The 21,417-nt window shown below is 40.2% G+C and overlaps 1 protein-coding gene across 1 annotated transcript in view; it reads right to left on the bottom strand.

The window, feature by feature from the left end:
- Positions 1-21,417, bottom strand: part of fras1 (Fraser extracellular matrix complex subunit 1) — a 246,426-nt gene that overhangs the window by 13,035 nt on the left and 211,974 nt on the right. The window contains 7 exon segments of the mRNA XM_038703512.1: positions 2,376-2,500; positions 9,566-9,745; positions 12,104-12,223; positions 12,388-12,576; positions 13,037-13,300; positions 16,389-16,542; positions 17,746-17,936. Of these exon segments, the coding sequence (XP_038559440.1) occupies positions 2,376-2,500; positions 9,566-9,745; positions 12,104-12,223; positions 12,388-12,576; positions 13,037-13,300; positions 16,389-16,542; positions 17,746-17,936 (1,223 nt within the window).

Genomic DNA, 21,417 nt, shown 5'->3' with positions numbered 1-21,417 from the left:
GTGTGCTGCTATACCATTGAGTTAATACCATCTCATGACACACAGTGAGTAAAATATTTAGTATCACTATAAAATGCAATATAAAACTTAGTTTTAATGCAAAACATACTCTCCATCTTGAGAGAGGGGGGTTAACAAAAGTAAAAGCACTAAACCACTTCACACACAGTAACCACTACAATGGCCACAAAATCCTTCACACACTGTAGTCAGCCAGGCATGAAGGCCAAATGACCTTTCTCACATGTTTACTCAAGTCCTTGTGGTCCTCATTAGTCTGGATTAGCAAGGCAGATTTATGCATGAGGGGAACTGGGGGTGTGGGGAGTTGGAAGGGTTAGAGAGAAACTTCCACACCACTCAAAAGGCTTGTTAGATTTGACATGTATATATATTTATATTTATGTAAATATATAAATATATTTCATAAACATTTTTATGCGTTATATTGAAAGGTAATTACTGTGCTATGGGTCAGAAAATCTTTACTGCCCCTTTTAATAAAAGGCTTGGTGCAAGATATTTCAGGCTAAAATGCCAATGACAAAGCAGTCTGAAGGGCTTTTTATGTGGGGGACAAACACTGCCTGCCTTTAATTCTTTATCATGAGGACTGAGAACACAGGCGTGCCAAATCGGGTTTGTTATTATTAAAAAGTGCTCAAGCTCCACGCTCATGCCCGTCTGCCTGTTTGAAGAGAGTTGTCTTATCCTAAACTTCTTTCCATCCGTAGACATGGCTAAGAGGGATTTCTGTTACAGCCTACCAATTGTCCTACAGACCTGAAAACCAGCCCTCTTTAACATAGTCTTGAAATAATACATTTCAAATATTTCCACCCAAACACAAATTAGCTATTGAGACCAGTTACTCCTGAGGAAAAAGAGCATTCCCTTCTACAAAAATATAATGTTTTTGGGATGATTTTTTTGGAACTAGCATCTAGCAGGTAGGTGTGCATGTGTGCATGGTGGGGGTCTCTTTGATATATGTTTCGAGATGTTCAAAACAAAGAATCCACTATATTAAATATGTCCAAATCTTTGAAGGGTTGTAGGTGCTAATGAACTCTAGTAGATGTGTTTCCCAAGGAACCTCACTGGATCCCCTACCTACCACTCGTGCCTCAAGAGGCGATAGTCAGAAAGTAGAACTCAGGTATCCTCCCTGTAGTTTCAGCTTGGAGATGTGTGCAAGTGAGCTTGCTCGCCCAGACTCCATCAGCTACAAGGACTGCTAAGTTAGCAGCAGTTATGACCTGATATGTGATATGCATGCCCCTATTTTGTATGTAGTATGAATTTGACAGGTGGAGAATAGTCTCAATTTTACACATTATAGCTTTAAAATATGGATGACTCACTGTGTGGAAACATGAACCCAAGCACTGCTGTGGCAAACTGATTCAGCAGTGAATTAATCTAAGTAACAGACTTCTGAATACTGAATATTATAGTTAGACAAATAAGACAAATCTAAGGGGTCACAAGATGATATATCATGTTGCTATTTTAAACTGTTCTCGACTGTTTTTCCTGTGAAATACTGAATACTTTCACTTCTTCGGGTTTCTAAAAATCTCTGGGGAAAGAAATAAATAAAACTATATAAAACTAATATTTGTTTTGTGAGGACAACATGAAAACCCTTTGATATTGTACTACCACAATATTGCAGGACAATTAGGGCAATCTATAAAGTGGGCATAATCCTTGCACATTAATACACAATCACACATATTTGTAGTAAACCTGCCTTCATTCAATAGATGTTCATCAAGAATTATGTCCTCAGACCTTTAATGAGGGTGATCCAGCTCTTGACACCAGGCATGTTGGCAGAAAAACAATACAACCCAACACTTAACAGCAGTCATACAATTCAAAATAGTCACCAAAAGATGAGCTCATTCTTGCACAAATAATCTGTATGGTTCATTTATATATGGCGTTAATTGTATTTGCAGTATAGTAGATGCGGACACGTCCCCTCTTTGGGTGATGCAGTCAGAGACTCCAAAGCTGTCACCAGCAGAGATTTTGATTGGCTTGACATGGTCTATCCATTGAGCAGGGGGCCCCCTGTTCTAGGCTTTATGTTTCATTAGAAAAAAGAAAAAAACAAACAACAAAGGATTTGCAGGGCCCCATGCAATTACTTGTGGGCCAGTGCTGGCTGAACTGCTCATGTATCACGTCCACACATAGACATGCACTCCGTGACTGTTACCTGTTATGGGAGGTCACAAGCAGAAGCCAGCAAGTATCATTACAATTTTCTTCCAGGTACCACATTGTTGGACAAAACTGAACCAGCCCCCCTAAATGGGTCTTCAAAGCCCTTTTTATTGATTAGAGTCAACCCCGTCATTCACCTCATTTGTCCCGTCGGACACGGTGAAGGAGAATTGGTCGGCATGCTTCTCTTCTTCACTGGTGTGGGCGTACTGGATGCTGCGCGATGCCAGATCGGCCTGGGTGAACGTGCTGATTCTGGTGCCTGGAGCGAGAAGACCAATAGTTGTTAGACGAGTTGAAACAATCAACAAGAAATATTTGATTCCTCTTCCCTTGAACCCAAACAGGATTCATCCAGACACACATATAGGCTACACAAAAACACTAACTGTACACACACTGACACCAGTGAGCCCTGTTTCCATCCAGAGGGTCAGTGTGGACACTGTCGAGGATTACAGATACCGGGAGTGCACATTGACAATAAACTGGACTGGGTCAAAAAACACTCAAGCCCTCTACAGGAAGGGCCAAAGCCGTCTCTATTTTCTGAGGAGGCTGAGGTCCTTCAACATCTGCAGGACGATGTTGAGGATGTTTTACAAGTCTGTTGTGGCCAGTGCTATCCTGGCAGCAGGTTGAGGGGAGAGGACGCCAACAGACTCAACAAACTGATCCACAAGGCCAGTGACGTTGTGGGGGTGGAGCTGGACTCTCTGTCGGTGGTGTAAGAGAGGAGGATGCTGTCCAAGCTACATGTCACCGTGGACAATGTCTCCTACCCACTCCATGACTTGCTGTTCAAACACAGGACTCATCAAGACAAGACTCATCCCCCCAAAACGCACCACAGAGCGCCACAGGAAGTCATTGCTGCCTGTGGCCATCAAGCTTTATAACTCCTCCCTCTAAGTGTCTTAGTTAGTCATTGAACTGGACCTTATTATCTGTTTAATATTTAATGTGCAATATTCTCTTCTGTTATTTATTTATTATCACTGTTCACCATGACAATTCTTTAATAATGAAAATATTGTACATATCCACACCTTTATATTTTTCTTCATATTTTATATTTATACTCTTATATTTATATATTTCTTTATCTTCCTACTTTCTATTATTATTTCTATTCCTATTGCATTGTTGTGCAACGGGTATAACTGCAACAAAAGATTTTACCTCGGGGATCAATAGAGTATTTCTGATTCTAATGGAGACAAACACATAAACACAAAATACAACCCTTCTTTGTAAGTACATTCCTACTCTTGCCTCTTGAACACATGCCGCCACACTCGCTTTATGTCGCATTTTGACGTTTTTCTGCCAATCTTTCTTGTATTTAATTTCAGTGTCAGTTGTCTTCAGCCCAATTGTTCTGTATCTGGTAGTCAATGTTCATCTTTTCTATTTTGACATCAGGCTGTTTTATCAGCATCCCCTTGCCATTTGTCTCAGAACTCATCCCGTGTTCCTTTTCTGTTTACCTTTTTGGCTTTTACTGATTTAATGAGCAAATAAACTAAACTAACTCTAATGTTATACCTATTTAACGAGGCTCCAGCTCCTTTGACGCCTCTGTGGATAACTACATGGGGAAACCTAATTAGGTTTGACAATGAAACATTTCTCTGTGTGAAACTAAAAAAAGAACATCAACATATTTTGCGCCATAAGAGTTCCATTTCTGATGATTTGTTGAGGCTGGATGCTTAAAGACAGTCATAAAGGAGTCAACGTAATTCTTTGTATCATACGTAAATGTAATTATAGTTACATTTGATACATATGTGTGTGAAACTTGAATTAAATAGTTATGTATGATGAACGCAAAAGAGAGAATGGACAGAAGTTCAGCCAAATCCATTTTCTCTGATTTCCATCTCAGATATTTCATTTTATTAACATTTCATTTTCCCATTGTCAGTTGAAAAGTGGTACCATATAAATTGCTATATTAATACTAAATGGGTATAGGCAGATTTAAATGCCTTGAAATGAAAGCATGTGAGTCCTATAAACAGTATTTTCCCATCACCTGATGCTATATTTTAAATAAGGCAGTTACTGTTTTTTACATGTCTGTCATTATATGAAGGGGTCTTCAATAACCTATATACAGACCTCTCACTTTGACATGAAGGTAATAACAAGTAAAATATTACAGCCTGGTGATGGAGTCAAAGTTATTTCCCTAAGCAGACAGGATGGGTGAAAAGTTATTTTCCTGTGCAGATGGGAGCAACTTCCAATAAATAAATAAAAAACTCCCAATGAACCGGGTCAAATATTATACAGGGAGTACAATAACTAATTCAGCACGTCACTAAGGGCCTTTAAGAAAATGGAAATTAAGGCTTTTCAACATCAATCTTCTTTACGGCAACTTTTGACAGAGTGACACATGCTGAAGTCTATGATCCTCCAAGGTTGTGTCATCTATTCAACACACACAGGGAATCAGAGGCCAAATTATATAATGTTCATCTGGCTGTGTGATGTGTTACTTTGAGGAAACAGCAAATATACACTGTTATACAAGCTGTACACTCACTACATTGTAGCAAAGTGTAATTTCTTCAGTGTTGTCACATGAAAAGATATCAAAATGTGAGGGGTGTACTCACGTATATGTTTTTATATATATATATATATATGTCAGTGACAGTGATGATAATACATGCTAATTTGCCCCATCACATTAAATGGTTCAATGGTTCATTTCCACTTGTCTTTACAGGAAATACTAAGCTTTTGTTTTCCAGAAGATTAAACACTGGCTGAATGCTGTGTGTGCATCTGATTTAATTCTACAGTATGAGCACAGTTAAAAACGTTCTTATTTCACAAATAAAGTAAAAAGAGAAAAGGCCTTTAAAAGCAATTTACTCAAAACTTCTTATAAAAAAGATCAGAGAACGTGTTGAGGTTAAAAAAAAACATGCCCAATGGGGAAGAGTCAGGTCAATAAAGGCTGTCCAATTTACATTTATTATATGAGAACTTATTTATTATATATAAAAATTATTGCTTAAACTACTGTACATTTCTACATGTTTTGAGTATGTAGTGTGTTCACACATATCTTTAATCAAAAAGAGTTTGCTGTTGTTACTGCTGGCCCGCAATAGTTCGTATGAAGTAAATGGAGGCAAAATATTTTAATAAATCGTGGCAAGACAATTCCAGACAGATCTCAAAAAAGAAATTTGTAACCTTTTATTTGTCATTTTGGCAGAGGCATTCTGAAGTCACAGTTGGATTGACGTCTGATGGGGCATGTATTTTCCTGTTAGAATTAAATGGTTAGTATGTTGACTTCAAAATCTCCAATGTCATGCACCGATGTTGTTTCAGCTAATTTGAGCAAAGCCTCTTACCAAACTTTGAAAACTTCTTTTACACACTACCTGTGGTACAGGCAGGGTGCGAACTACAGGGGAGCCAGGGAAGCTTGGCTCCTCTTAATAAGACATGACATGCTATTTTTGCCATTCATTTCTATTGTTGCCTCTGGCTGGATGAAGTCCGACGCTCCTGATTTTACACATAATCCATGTGTTACTGCAGCTGGGGACTCTCCACAATCACAGTCAGTATTGTCTTTTGCCACATGTGAACATGCTTTTTTTTTTTTTTACTCAGTAACGGATGTGATTTAAAATGTAGCGAAGTACAATACTTTTGTACAAACAAAACATACAAACATGAAAAAATTACTTAAAATACAAGTACAATTACACAAAAAAAAACTACTCAATTACAGTACGTGAGTAATTGTAATTTGTTACTTTCCCCCTCTGCGCGGCACATAGTCAGTAGTTAGTAAGGCACTGGGACACAAGAAATGCCACAGAGCAGAGCTGGTCTCCTTATAAATGATTTTAACTTCTGTGGGTGGAGCCAAAAAACACAGTTTGGTATTTTTTGTATTCAAGCCAACCAACTTGCAGATGTGATTAGCATGATGGATATTCTAACACTGATTTATATTGTTTTCTTTTCTATATTCATGACCACATACAGTATAATATACAATAATATATTTTCCAACTCAACTCTCATACGACGAAGGTGTAAACAACCTAGAGCTGTTTAAAGCCCTTGGAGTCTACACAGCCAGAAGAACGTCTCGGGTTACGTATGTAAGGACACATAAGCCATTTCTATGAAGCAAGGCACTCCAGGCGGGGTGAGGAGTGGTGGACCGACGCAGTGTCTCGTTCCCCTTCTCGGGGAACAAGGGTTACATACGTAACCCAAGACGTTCCCCTTCGAGGGAACTCGAACTGCGTCGTTGGCGCCACTATGGGAACGAGATACCCACTTAGGCCACGCCGAACCCCGCCCGCCCCCAGCGTGCAGAACCTGACGGCACGACTAGGAGGAGAGCGCATGGGTGCCGGGTGCAGAAGGAAGGTCCAGACTGTAAAACCAGATAAAAGTGTGAGGGGTGGCCCAGCCAGCCGCGTCACACAAATCCTACACACAAATATGGGGCCATTGCGGTCATGGAGTCTGACCGGCAGGGGAGATATCGCTCAAATGCCTCTCCCTGAGTTTTGGCGTGCTGGAACCTGTTGACGACAGCATCCACTGCTTGGAAGGTGAGAGGGGCGCATCCAGGAGAAAAGCCCTCTCCTTCCCCTGGATGTCCGATAGGTTGAGCCACAGATGCCGCTCCGTAGCCACCAAAGCCGCCATGGATCGGCCGATGGAACGGGCCGTTTCCTTGGTCACACGGAGAGCCAAGTCTGTCGCTCTACGGAGCTCCGTCAGGTCCTCCTCAGAGGGACCTCCCCCTACGTCACAGTCCCAAAGGAGATCGGCCTGGTATGCCTGCATTGTGTGCAGGCTGGCACCAGCTCGACCCGCTGCCATGTAGGCCTTGCCCACCAAATCGGACATCATCCGACACGGCTTGGTGGGGAGCGCCGGCGTCCAGAGGGATGAGGCGAGGTTGGGAGAGAGGTAGCTAGCCAGTGCCTCCTCCACTCGTGGCATCGCTCCGTAGCCGTGCTGTCTGATCTCCGTCACGTTGTCGTAGTCCAGCCGGAGGGACGTAGACAACCGTGCAGAGAAGGGTTTGTTCCAAGATCTACACAACTTGTTGTCGACATGATCTGCTGCTTCGTCTCGACTTCAGATAGGATGATGGAGCTTCTAAACATAGCCAGAGTGCCTGCTGAATAGAAAGAAGCTAATGTGTCCTATGTGCCGGCGTGCTTATATACCCCCTCCGGTTACACCGTCACACACTACCGTTCTAGTAACACCAATAGGATTGGAGTAGTTTCATTCATAGTTCAGCCCTGCCACGCACAGAGGCGTTCCCATAGTCTCGTCACAGACGCAGTTCGAGTTCCCTCGAAGGGGAACCAACAAAGCCTCTTGGATAAGTACATCGGTCTGGTAGCCGCTGACTTAATATTTATACTTCCTTTTGAAAAGTGAAAGCAACAACATTACATCCGCTTGGTGGAGTTGACAGCAGTCTCTAAGGAGTGACATGGCAGAAAAATGTCACTGCTTAACAGCTGCACGACCACTGAGGACAGAGATTCATGAAAGGCTGCACTTCAGGTGCTAGCAGTGCTCTGGTCTCTTTTGTAGTTTTGTTGAAGTCAGAGTTACACACCCTTCCCCAATTTGTCTCTAAAAGAGACTGCAGTGAACATACAGAACATTTGAGGTGAGGCAGTGAGTTACAGTCTTCATTGATTTGTGCGACAAGTCCCTCTTGACTAATGCTCCACCTTAGAGGGGTGTGGTAACCTTAGCCAGTTAATAAGCCTTTTGAAGCCTTTGGCTTTGAAAGTGGGCATCGAAAGAAAGCATTCATCTCTCTGTGCTGTTACCTTGACATTCCAAGTAGGCTGACAAGCTATCCCAAAAGAGCAGGCAGCTAGGTGTGTGTGTTAGCATAGAATGACAGATTGGCTGAATGGCTAGCGGTAATTATCCAGAGCTGCTCAGTGGCTCTGGGGTGAACTGATGCTCGAAGATCAGACAGCAGTGTTAACATCGAGCTAATTAGCATGCTGCAAGAGCACTCAGCAATGTGGGGAATCCATTCAGAATTGTTCATTAGCACAGAAGCAAATAATCACCTCTTTGTGATTGGAAGATGCATCAATTTATTTTTATTTAACTTTTTCATAAAAGCAGTTAAATATTTGTGGTTAATGTAAGAGAAGGTGTTTTAATTCCCAGTGGAAATAAAACATTGATTTTGTGATATTTTGTTTTAGTATTTCAAGTGAGTTTGGGGAAGCACTGAGCACACACTTGAACTTCAGTTAAGTCTGCAGTCATTCAATATCTGTGTGTATATGCCAATGAGTGTATGAGTGTGTCTTTTTTGTCGGGGGCAGCTGGAATAAATCAGAGATAAATGAGAGAGGAACTGGAGCAAGGTTCATTACACTTCCCTCTTTGTGTGTGTGTTTGAAAGAACCTCACTGTATATGAATTAATGATGTATGAGTCTGCAGCAAATCAATTGGACTCAACAACATGTTATTTTCTAAAAGCCTAAAACAATAACATTCATCTTTGTATTTCATAAACTTAACATTATTTTCACTGTTCTGACAATTTCTCATTTCTCACATTCAGAGCTCAGATTTAACAGATTATTTTACAGCAGGTTTCTGCACATGTTTTGAAATAATGCATGTTGCTGTTTTTTCAGTGGATTGTTGAAAGAGATTTTATGTGTTCTCTGTGATAAAAGAAGATTAATTTCACTTAGTATAAACTACACAAAACTATTTGGCCAGAAGTCCAGTTGATTTTCCTTCATATCTGAAAGCTGTGATTAAGACCCTTTGTAGGAAACGAGTACAGATGAGTAAATACAAAACTCAAGTGCAATTTTAATGAAGTGTATATTGTTAGGTAAAAAAATTGCCTCTGAAGCCAGTGACGTGTTTTGCTGCCCTAGTGTGTGTTTGACTGTGCAGCAGGAGAACAAATACCAAATGTTTATGAGATGTTTCCGCATTGGTCACAAGTTAGAAACCTTTTTACATTATTAAATTCCAAGAAAGAAACATTTCAATGAGGCAAATCATGTGAATAAAGTCTTCACCACTGCCAAATGCAAATAGCTTGACAGTCTGTTTCCGCTTTTGCAGCGATTATACTAACACCACAAATAATGGTATGGACATGTTTTTGATGTTAAATTGCCGTACATGGTACCTTTAACATGTTACCTTGTTGTAAAGAATAAGGCATAATAATAGGCTCCATCATAGGGATCACAGACCCAGTAAATACTTTAATGTTCCAAAACCTGAAAGACTGATCTGGTTGCTACCTGGGCTGGCGGAGTGCTCCAGGTGACCCAGGCTCGTCTGTTTGGTGATGCGGTAGATGAGCTCGCCTGGTTCGCTGTCCTGGTCTCTGGCTGACAGCTGCAGCGTGGTAAGCTTCTTCATTGAGTTTTCATCCAGCACCAGGCCTTTGTTCACCACCACTGACGGAGGAAGGCGGTCCTCTGGAGGAGAGAAGAAGACGGTCAGTCACAGGAGGAGAGGAAAATCATGAAAGAAAGAGATCCCTCCAAGCAAAGATTTATCAGTAAAATCATAGCCGCCTTTCGCGAGTTTATGAAAACCATTTGTCCAAGAAGAGATAAAAATATTAAGAGTCACTTTCTCATCCTGGTAAAAAATGAAAAGGATGGACTGAAGCAGTAGAGGAGAAAGAAGCTGAGACTGGTCGTGGAAGGAGAGGAGATAAGAGGAGAAGAAAGGTATTTTAGGAACTAGAGAAATGGACAAATGACACAACTACGTATAAAACCAGAAAAGAATAAATTGGGTGGCGGCAAAGGAGGAAGTAAGGCATATCAGAATGTGTGAAAGATTGATATACGTTTGGGAGATTTGGACAAACAGATTAGGAAAGACTGAGAGGAGGGCAGGGAAGTAATCAGAGGGCAGTGTGGTAGGAAGAGATATGAACCAAGAACTTCAGTAGTCACATCTGAGAGAACAGTGAAAAGAGAGGACCAGGATACAAAGTGAGCTGGGTAAGATATGAGAGAATCAGGATGCTGTTCAGCCATGAGGGACAGACAATCCTTCAGCCCCCAGCAGCTTGTAATGCAAACGGTTTGGCTGACTCCCCAGAAGGAAGTGAGTGGAAAAATAACATTTTGGTGGAGTTTCAGCCATCGCAGGCAACAAGAAACCTTCCAGCTGACTGAGAGACACTTAAGTTTGATGAGACAATGGACTACATTTGCATAAACTTTCTTCTTCCACAAAGCAGCCCTGACATTTCATTTATTTATTTTACAAATTTTCAATTATCTCTGAAATGAAGTTATAATTTTATAATGTAAACTGGGTTTTTAAAAATTTTGAACACAATCCGCAACAATTAATTCAAATTTTGATTTATTGAATTAAATCTGATCCAAAATGCGGTGGACCCAGAAAGACCCAAACAGAGAGAAAAGACTGGCGGCAGCATGGTGATCCACTATTTAAAGAGCAGTAGCTGTCAAGCACACTTTCCATCTGACTCCTGTGATGATGACAACGCACCACAAGGTCACAGCTCATAGCACACGTCTGCTCGGATCCACTCGGGTATTAGACTTACAGATCCCTGAGAACCGGGGCAAAACAAGGTTTGTCTAACCAACCTGATTAGACTGAAAATAAGTTGGACCTGCCCAGACTGGTCTGGCCTTCGTTACCAGGGACCGAGAAGACCCATGAAGGCTATTGTAATTTAATTGATATATTTTATTTGTTCCCTCAAGCGATAAACTATTTTACTGATAATATTTTCAGTATAAAAAATACGTTTGATTACTTTGATTACTTTTAACAATAAAAGGCCCACAATAAACAGGTTTAAAGGAATGTCAGCAAATACTTAATATGAATTAGCGAAAAACCAAATGGTTTTTTTTTGGTATTTGTTGATTTATTTTTTTGCTTGTGGTCAAGTTTGAAAATAGCCATATATTTACTACTACTTGACTTTATTGTAGAGCTGATCATTTCAGCAGTACTATATATTAAACCTATCATCCCTTTTACTATCAGCTGGAAGCTTTCCATGTTCCCTGCCTATCAAGGTTTGACACTGAACTCACCTCACCACATTTTAACCATTTAACATAAGCAGAAGGGCCAGTGGCTTTTAAAGCTGGAGTGCTGGACTTTTACACATAAATGAACATCCATTACGTTTACGTTCAAGCCCTCGCCAGACGACTTCACACAATGCTGATTAAGCCGCCAAATATATCTGTGTATTCTCAGTATGCCGGAGTTTTTAAAACTGGTGTTTTGCTTTAAAGACAAAGGGTCCGATGGAGAGAATATTGATTATTTAGAATTGTTTATTATGATTATAGTATAGTTTGTGTTCATATGCTTTAACAACGTTGTAATGTCTGCAATCATGCCAATAAATGTCACATGAACTGAAAGTGAACTGACATGATGCAAATCTCGCTCTGGAGCAACTTTAGCGACAGAGTAGCTACAGCATTTAGGCAGAGTGCACAGTGTTTGTGTAATCACTGCCAGAATGGGAGACAAAAGTTCCGCATTGCAGGTTTAAGTGAGAAGTAACAAGCTATCAAAGTGGGTTAGATATAAATATCATTACTGGGTACTTTTGTGATTTAGAAAATGTAACAGCAGTGGCTTGTGCAGAAGTGGCTCCACACCATTCATATTCAGGATGGGTCTACAGTGCAGTGGCGCATCAGTAAGCGCGCGGGACAAAGGGATAAATCTGTAGTAATTGCCTTCTTCTCTCTGCCAAATTGAGGAACACTCCAGCCTTTATTTTAGCGCTGCAGGTAACGGGATGGAGGAAACCCTACCGAGCACACTGATGAAGAAGGACTGGTCGATCAGTTTGTTGCCCTCCGGATCGACCAGGTTGAACTTGAAAGACAGGCTGCCTCCCTTCTCCCCTTTCTCATGGCTGTACTGCAGCAGCCCTGCAAGACAGGGACGAGCACTCAGTGTTAGCTCAATGTTGTGTTTCAGCTCCATGCAAAACACTAACTGCTTGGGAAAATTAAAGCAGTTACACAGCAAATAATTAAGCTGCAGACATATGCAAAATGAATGTAAGCAAACTCAACCATTAAAGAGCTCGTACCTTTGTTGACGTCCTCCTGAGTGAAGCTCTGCACGGGCCCTTTAACAGAAATCTTCTCCACACGTCCGTTCTTGCTGAGCTGGATTTTGCCGGCTGGAAGGTCTTTGGTGAGGACGTACCTGATCTTCAGGCTGTCTGAGTCGATGTCTGTAGCCTTCAGATTCTGCTCTGTGATCTTAGATGAAGATCCTGAAATAATTCAGAGCACTCAACGTCTTTATCTCCCTTTGAATGCTCGCACACAACAAATATTCTCCTCCTTGATAAAACACCATCCCACTCACAACTATCGACGGCCCTTCATTTGTTATTTCATCCTTGTTGAGTTTTGATGGTATTTTGTTTTTCTCTCTTTTTTCCTTTCTCTTTTATCAGAACAAAGTTTTTTTGGTAACTTTTTCTTCTTATTTAACCTTGTGAAAAAGTAAACACAACACTACATTAGCTGCTTAAACACACTTGGAGCCAATGAAATGCTATTATGTTTTCAATGTATTCATTCATTCAGTGCTTTCAAGGCCTTAATTTAAGACTTTTCTCACACTTTGGAGTATAGAGAGACCTTGATTTAACACAAAACTAATAATCCAATAATTTTTTTCACGCTCATTTAATAAATTGCCAATACAACCTTCCTTTCCCCTCTCACCTGCCGGGAGCTGCAGGCCTCTGTTGACGGTCATTCTGGGTCCTTCGCTCCTTCTGACATCCATGGTGAACTCGAGATGGCCTGTGTGGGTATAGATGCCATCGGTGAGGGTGAAACCCATTTCATCTGTACCCCCGCTGACGGTTTCAGGTGTGTAGACCAGCAACTGGTCCAGGACGTCCTGGTAGGTGAAGGTAGAACCCTGTGTGAGGACCCGGCCGTTCTCCAGCGGCTGAGAGTAGAACTGCCGTCTGCGGAGTTTGCCTGATGGAGTAAAAGATTAATGGACCTCTGATTTTGAAGATGGTATAGGTGTGCACATGCTAATAGTAGCTAAATAAAGCAGCACATCAAACTGCATCTGGTTAAGTGCCATGATTATCTCAGTCAAATGGAGGTTTGAGTTTTTCATTCAGTACATGAAAGGACATGAAAGATCTTTGTAGAAACTAATGAGACTTTTTAGATTCTGCTAAATTACACTGCTCCTTAAATCAAAGCCCAGGTTTAAACAGGATTTGAGCCTAAATCCTGGAGCATAATGAGAGGACACACACACACACACACACACACACACACACACACACACACTGACTCTCTCTTATTCCTTCCTGCACATACACTTCTGAAATATTTGTATTATGTGTCTGCGTTGTTGTAAAGCAATTAAATTATGATTTAAATAAAAAACTGTTTGAAAAACAAGCAATACAAATCTGAGCAAACATTTGATGCCAGTTTTTGGTGTGATTTGGTGAAATTCTTTGAGCTTCAGAGTGGACAGATTTGGGTTGGAACCTAAAGGATCCCTTAAATTTAGTGATTAAAGAAAAGATATGTATTGATCAGGACGTTTTACAATGAAAAATTTCACTTGTCAGTGCTCTCTGGTAGACAAACTACAGTATGCAATGGAGACATTGTTTCTAAATTTCTTCAAACATATGTTTAGCATTTCTGACGTTTCTTATTACTTATTGGCCTGCACAACAAAATATTATGTTAATACCAATACAGCTGTGAAGAGCTATAATTTTTTTTATACATACTATATTACATAAAGCATACACAGTGCTTTCAAACTGAAAAACAATATATCATTCAGTACATGTTGACATTAAATATAATATACTGTACTGTAGAATGTACTGTTTCCCGTTCTTGTGGTCTCTACGGCTTTTATATTTATTTATTTACAGTATCTAATATCTAATAGCAGGCTTCATTTTAGTATGTCTGATAACTTTGTTTGGCACCATACACAGACACCAAACAAGTTTGATAGCATGAGGTAACTGGATGTGTGTGCTGGAGAGCTGCAGCATCCTGACGTCTTTATTACGTTAGAAAGGGTCTCTCTTTCGCTCTCTCCCTGATGAATCTGTGTGTGTTTCTGAGTGCGTGTGTGTGAGTGTGTGTGCAGCTAGTTAAAAAGATGAGCTGCCTGGGACTCATTGTCCTGTACGAAATCACTCCTCTTTTACTCTCTGTCCCATCAGCTCTACACGCTGCTAGTTTTATGGTAGTGGTACACTTGGTTTCACCGGCTGCTTTATGGTGCTTTTACTGGAGGGGGTGGGGTGCTGTTATGAGTATTGTCCCTAGGCAGGGTTCTGGCAGGATGGCAGACAGGTAACACTCAGCAAGTAGCAAATGGATGTTTTTCGGTGCAATAATACACGAGGGTCAACTGCAGAACTGGCTTTTTGAGCGTTATCAAATATTTTGTAATTTCACACTGTTCAATGTTAATGATGTTCAAACTAGAGGTGTTTTGCGACTCTAATGATCCTCCTAATCTTCACCAGATGAAGATTGGATGAGTGTAAAAGGAAAAGCAGATATATATCAGTAAGCTCTTGACAGCAACATGTGAAACTGGATCCCGGTCCTCCGACTGGTTAAAAAACTTATTCCAGGAGTAAAAGATAGAACAATTTCATTTAACAATTTGAATTTTTCACCTAGTTCCTGATTCTGTAAAACTGTTCTGAAACTGGATAAGATGACAGATTGCCGAGTAAAAAAATAATAGATCATAATAGTAAAAATCATCTTTTTGTGAAGCAATTTCTTTTGGTCTACCAGGCTTTGGCAGGCAGGAGAGAAAACTCAATTTGGGATGGTGAAGGGACATCAGGCAAACAGAGTGTTTGGAGGTCAGTTGATTTGAGTGTGTGTCGTGTGAGGTGAGCGCGTGAGGAATGGCTGCAGTCAGAGTGCAGCGCTGCAGTGGATGACCAGCGTGTTTGTCTTGTTTTAAACTGTTTGGGTGTCGGAAGTGAGAGTAATGTGTTTACGAGTGAGTGTGTGTGTGTTCATCTTTATCCCGTTCAAAACAATTTACTATCAACATGCTGGATACTCCTCAGCATAACTCTCTGCTGGGCTGTTTATTAGTTTGTGGTGTGTGTGTGTGTGTGTGTGTGTGTGTGTGTAGAAGGAATATGTGATAGTACACCTGTGTGTGTGTATTGGGAGTATATAAAGTATGTGTGTATATATGCTAATATAAAGACTGCACTGCAGTGTGTGCTGTTTCTGTATGTATGTAAATACATACATACATGAAGCACATCTCCATTGGATTTTAAAAGCCGTAATTATGATGCCATAATTACTGTAATTTTGATTTTATGCATTTATCTGTGTGCTGCTACTTGACTGCTTTTATACTGTCAATGTCTCTTCTTGAATGCTACCTATTTAAAAAAGAGACCTTAAGGCAACATTATTCAGTACCACATAGGATGTACATATGTGTATGTGTGTGAATGTTTTGCCTCCAGTGGCAGCAGAAATGTATTTAACTTGTTTGAACTGCAACTTGCATTGCAGCTGTTTTTTCCCCACAGTGGAACCAGTTTGATATATATACTGATGAGTTGACAAGTTACATGATTTTCATCCTTGGCATTAAAAGAGACCTAACCAAACCTGAGTTTGATGAACAATATTATTCAGGATGTGGAGTTAAAATCGAGCTCAGAATCAAGTGAAATATTGTGACAGATTGTACATCTGTGCACTCAGTTTATCAGGAACACCTACCTAAGAAAGTCTCATGCAACAGCCCTGGAATAAATCATCCTTCCTTCAAGTTTTTAATGTTCAGTTAATTTAATATTATGGTAATTTTGAAGGCTGTGGTGCTGATGATTTTTTTTGTCAAATACATTTTACTGAGAATAGACTAAATAGTCAAAACTCCTCTCAGTTGAATGAAGGTAGGATTTATGACAGGGTTGTTGAACTAGACTGCTTTCTTTTTAGCTCAGTCGACCAAATAAACTACAAACTGAGAGTAAGCCTATATTCAGTAGTATGTGTGTGTGCTGTTCTCAGTGCTCACCGTAGGAAGGCTTCCTGATGATGGTGAAGAGGATCTCGTTCTCTGGTGTGTCCTGGTCGTGGACGCTGAGAGACGAGTTGGTGATGACGACTCCAGAGTTTTCCTCCACATGGATGCTGCTGACCGACACCACAGGCTCTCTGTCCTCTTTACTCTGCTGGGAGAGGAAAATCGAACAACACTAACATAATGACCATCATATGGATTTTGTTTGCATTAATAATTTATGTGAAACAGCTACATTTTTATTCAGCAACAGGTCGAGCACAAGAGAGACATTCAACCTTCTATTGAAGGTTCTTCAAATTTAAGTTTGTATATAAAATCACTCTCTGTACTCTCATTCTTTTATCTAATAAACACTGTATACCACCGCATATACACACACACACACACACACCCACAGCCACACATATTACCAGCTCACTGACAGCCTCATCAATTCAACTCAAGACATAAAACAGGCTTAAGAGATGGATTTTGATGGAGTTTGTTAAGGCTGAAAAAACAAAAACAAAAGGAGGTACAGCTGGAGGACAGAGCTGTTTCTTAAAAGTCACGCACAGACCGAGGATAGTGGTTTAAAAGAGCTGCTATGTTAGACAATCTGTATTTTTTAATTACTGATGGAGCGCGCAGCTGTAAAGTCCTCCTCTCAAACTTTTCTTGATGACAGAGCAGCTGTAATAGTCTGTGTTTCGGTCGCCAGGGTGAAACATGATAATAAGTAATAAATGAAAACCAATTTAAATTAATGTAATTAACCAATTCAAGAACCTTTATTGAGTTCTTTTGATGACTGGAAATAATCAACAAAGATTCTAAATCTAATTTTCAGAATACAGTCAAGTAAATTAGTATTTTGTTTTAATTCATTTAAAACTTTAAGGGTGTGTTGTTTGCTTTTCTAACTTTTACCAACAAGATATTTCTCTGCAGACTTCTGCCTAAATATTTTTACTAGTTTGAGCTGTTATTTTAACTAACATGATGCCGACTATTAATACTATGAATTATTTATGTGACAAGAGGAGGATCATGGTGATTAGTGCTGGAGGAAAAGTCATGGAATCTCCAAAATCCAAAAAAGATTTTTATTCCTGTTAGAAGCATGAATGCTGTATGACTTGATAGGTGAGGCAGATATTAAAATAATTAAGTTTGACCTGATGTAAGTGCTGGAGATAGTTTTAAATATATGTTACACAAAGCTGTCATAAAGATCATGTTTAGATATTTACTACATGTTAACTTGAGTCACAAGTTTGACACCACCTCACGCTCTGCTGTTCAAGATGTTGCTCCAAAAACGTACTTTCTTGAAGATTTATGTTAATAGTACACAGAAACCAGTTACCTGGATGTCTATTTCGACGTTGAAAGCCTCTGTCTGGCTGTGTCCATCGCTGATGTAGAAGCTGAAGACGTCCTGTTTGTCCCGAGCTTTGTGCTGGCTGTCTTGGACATAGAAGATGTGATCCGACGTCAGGTCCTCCACAGAGAAAGGCACATCAGGGGTGACGGGCCGCGAGCCGCCAACTGAGCCTCCTGCTGGACCGGAGGATAGAGACACATATGTTAGAAATGTGAGAAAGAGTAAGAAGTTACTTTGTCTTTGTCTAAACTAATCTCCAGTCTATAATATATATTTTTTAGTAACTTTTTGATGCTTCTTGTATTTAAAAAACACTCTGTTTACATAAATTCTGTCAATTTGTTACTGTCTTTTTATTTTACTTTAGAAATGTCTGGCAGTTTGGATGCAGGGTCGATGCACCGAGAGACTCTTATAGTTCCCTACAATCCACCTTCAAATCCCAATCCAGCTGTAATGATATGAACTGGCACTCATGGCGTCGAGGGAAGAGTCATAGTGAATGCAGAAAATCAAGCTTTAAATCTCTCAAGTTTGAGACAAAGTGTCTTTGTCACAGAAAATAGATGACTCCATGGTGAGCTGAATCAGGGCTCCGCCGAGAATAGCTGATGTGTGTGTGTGTGTGTGTGTGTGTGTGTGTGTGTGTGTGTGTGCGCGCGCGTGTTTCAGGCACAACAGTAAATCACATTACATCTCCATCATCTGGTTGTTATGAGGTGAGGGAAGGGAGTCTCTTATCTGAGCGGGAACCCTCGCAGAATCGTAATCAGGATGGGAAATCACCTGCAGCTTCATTTTTTGTTCTGTTCTTAAACATCATATCTGCTGATTTCAGGGCCAAAACAGTGAAGTAACACTGCTGACATCTCTGTCTATCTCTGATTGAACAAGACTAATGAAAGTTGTGAAACTATATATGGGTAGACACAACAGGAAATTAGTTGTTCAGGGACATGAAGCAAAGACGTGATCGTGTTGTAGTAGTAATCCAATAATTCTGTCATTTCACAATGAAATATACATCTAATAACTTCTTTTCATGCATTTAAGCATTTCTAATACTTCACATTTTAAATGTATGGTTGCTTTGAAGGAATACTTCACTGACACCTTCTGTATTCAATCAATGTAAAACCTCTGGATGCTTTGTAATAATCTCATTCTGAGCTCAGTAAACGTCATGTAGCAGGTAGAACTTTTGCACTGGCAGTGAAGCCAGAGGAAAGGTCAGTTAAAGTGGCTCTAAGGATAGAGGGTGTGGTATGTTGTACAGCTTGTAAAGCATTCTGAGACAAACTTTAGGCAAGTAAATGGCTTTCACTTGACTTATCTTGACTAAACACACCAGTACTAATCCTTTGGGGACCATGAATATCCACATTGGTATCAAGATGTTTCACCCTAAAGTAATGGGTGCACTGATGGACCAGCTAACATCTCTAGCCTCAGTCACTATTATTTTATGATGAATATGCAGTGTTATATGTGTATGCATGTTTAAAGTCTTCTGCACCAGCTATTAAAATTAGAATGGATAATATTAGAGAGTGTCCCTGTGTGTGTGCCCCTGTCTGTGCTAAACACACAAATGCAAATGGTAATGTCTTGTTAGAAGATGTTTTGCATGTAAATACATAAAATGTGTGCAGGTGTTCATTCTGTTTTGTATTTGGGTGTTTAAATAACTGCAATGTAATCATACAAAGACAGGACATCAACATGTAGCTGAATACCTATTGTGTTTCCGTGCATCTGCACATTAACACGAAACCTGTACACATTGGTTTTGTTGAGGAAAACAAAAACATTGACAGTGAAACCAACTAGCCTCCCCTGTGCCCCCCCCCCCCGTGACCGCCGCAATCCAGTCACCTCACACTGTCGACTGGCTCTGCTGAATACCAACGACTGTCCCTCAGCTCCAGCAGCCATCAAGGACAGTCAGCTGGGCCATGGAGAGAGAGGACTGGTTCCAGCTGCTTATCTACAGCAGCTGACAATAAACATCTGACTTCATGCATTCATCCTTCATTACATCTGCAGATAACTCTTTCTTGCGTGTAATATAGCAGAGCCTCATTTGTATTGCTATGGCTTCACATCTATTAATAAAATTGAGAAGTGCTGCTTTATATTTCAACTCAGCTCTCAATGTTTTGCTGTTGCTGAACTGTTAAAGCTAAACATAAATTATTTCAGTGGCTTTAATGATGATGAGTGATGTTATTCTGCTGCAAACATGATTATAGCAAGTTTTGAGTTAGCTTGAGCATGACATTTCCTCCTTGACCTTGGGCACTGTAGTTTGACAAAAAGAAAAATCTCACAGTATGGGGGTGGTCTGGTGTGTCTGGGATTTATATGCATTGTCAGTCTGAATTTGGAGGGTGCATGTTCAAGGTAAAACAGGAACAGGGCCTTACGTTTCTTTTTATCTTAATGTTCACTTACTAACATCTTCCAAGGCTTTCAACCGCATGTCACTGCCTTCATCACTTAATGGTGTTTGCTCAGTTGTGATGGCGTTGGTTAGGTATGAACTCCTGTCACGTGTTAATATCACTCAGACTCCTTCACATGGCATGGCGTAAAGTTCCATACTTCAGGTGATGTGATGACAAATGACCATTAAAAACAGAGAGATGTGGTTGCAAACTTAAAATTGTTAGACTTAAGTTTTTTTTTGTAAATATTTAATGTTGTTTGTCATGTTGGTTTTGCAAATTCTGCTAATGCAAAGCATCTTTTAGCCTTCCAAACTTTTTTGTGTTATTGTTGGGCAGTATTTTTCTCATGTGATCATCTGAAATGTGGATAGTTAACTGTGCAGTTTTGCATTTCTACATCCTGCATGTAGCCCATATATTTGACTTTACTGTATACTGTATTTGTGAATTAAGAAACTCCAAACACTCATCCATTCTGTAAAATAATGAATGGGCTAAATATTCTTTTATATTCACTATTATGCTCAATTATATTACTTAGAGAAGAAGCTTGTGTTCTTTTTGACATTTTATGTCTACAGTCAAGTGTTTCCTTTGATGTTTGACTTTCATTTTGCTCTTGTAATGACACATTTTCCCAGTGGGTACCAGCTCCTTTGCAACTCATCTCACCTTTTTCATTTTTATACAGTTCCTCTCGGGGACAGAAGAAAGTACAGCAGCGGTTGAGCAAGCATGCAGTCAAAATTGGGACTTCAACAATGGCCCCATCTGTAGCTGGCTATCTGGCAGTGCTAATCCACAACATAATCAAGCTGTGACAGATGGCAGCGGCACCGCAGGGAATTCAACGGCACTGTGTGCGTATGAGTGTGAAAATCATTTGGAGTAATTCGTATGGAGTAATGTGTACATTCACCCAAGAGTAGCACTGTGTCACATGCACCGATACATGTACAGTATTTTTTGTCTGTTGATGTTCTAATTTGTAACCCTACATGAGCCTCGTGAAGAGTTTTTTTAAAGTGGGAGATTTAACCAATATTTAACATTTAATGCGCATGTCAGACGATTCGGTCAAGACGCAGGACCACACACTTGCCATTTATACTAAAAGATTTCACAGTTGCGATTCCAAGAAACTCACGTGTGATCAAATGTGACTTCAGATAAAAACAAACATGAAGGCGGACTGTCGTTGTCA

Source organism: Micropterus salmoides, unplaced genomic scaffold, assembly GCF_014851395.1.
Source record: "Micropterus salmoides isolate LMB-PRFRI ecotype aquatic unplaced genomic scaffold, ASM1485139v1 Ms_hic_scaffold_7, whole genome shotgun sequence".
Lineage (NCBI taxonomy): Eukaryota > Metazoa > Chordata > Actinopteri > Centrarchiformes > Centrarchidae > Micropterus > Micropterus salmoides.
This window is presented reverse-complemented; position numbering and strand designations above follow the sequence as displayed.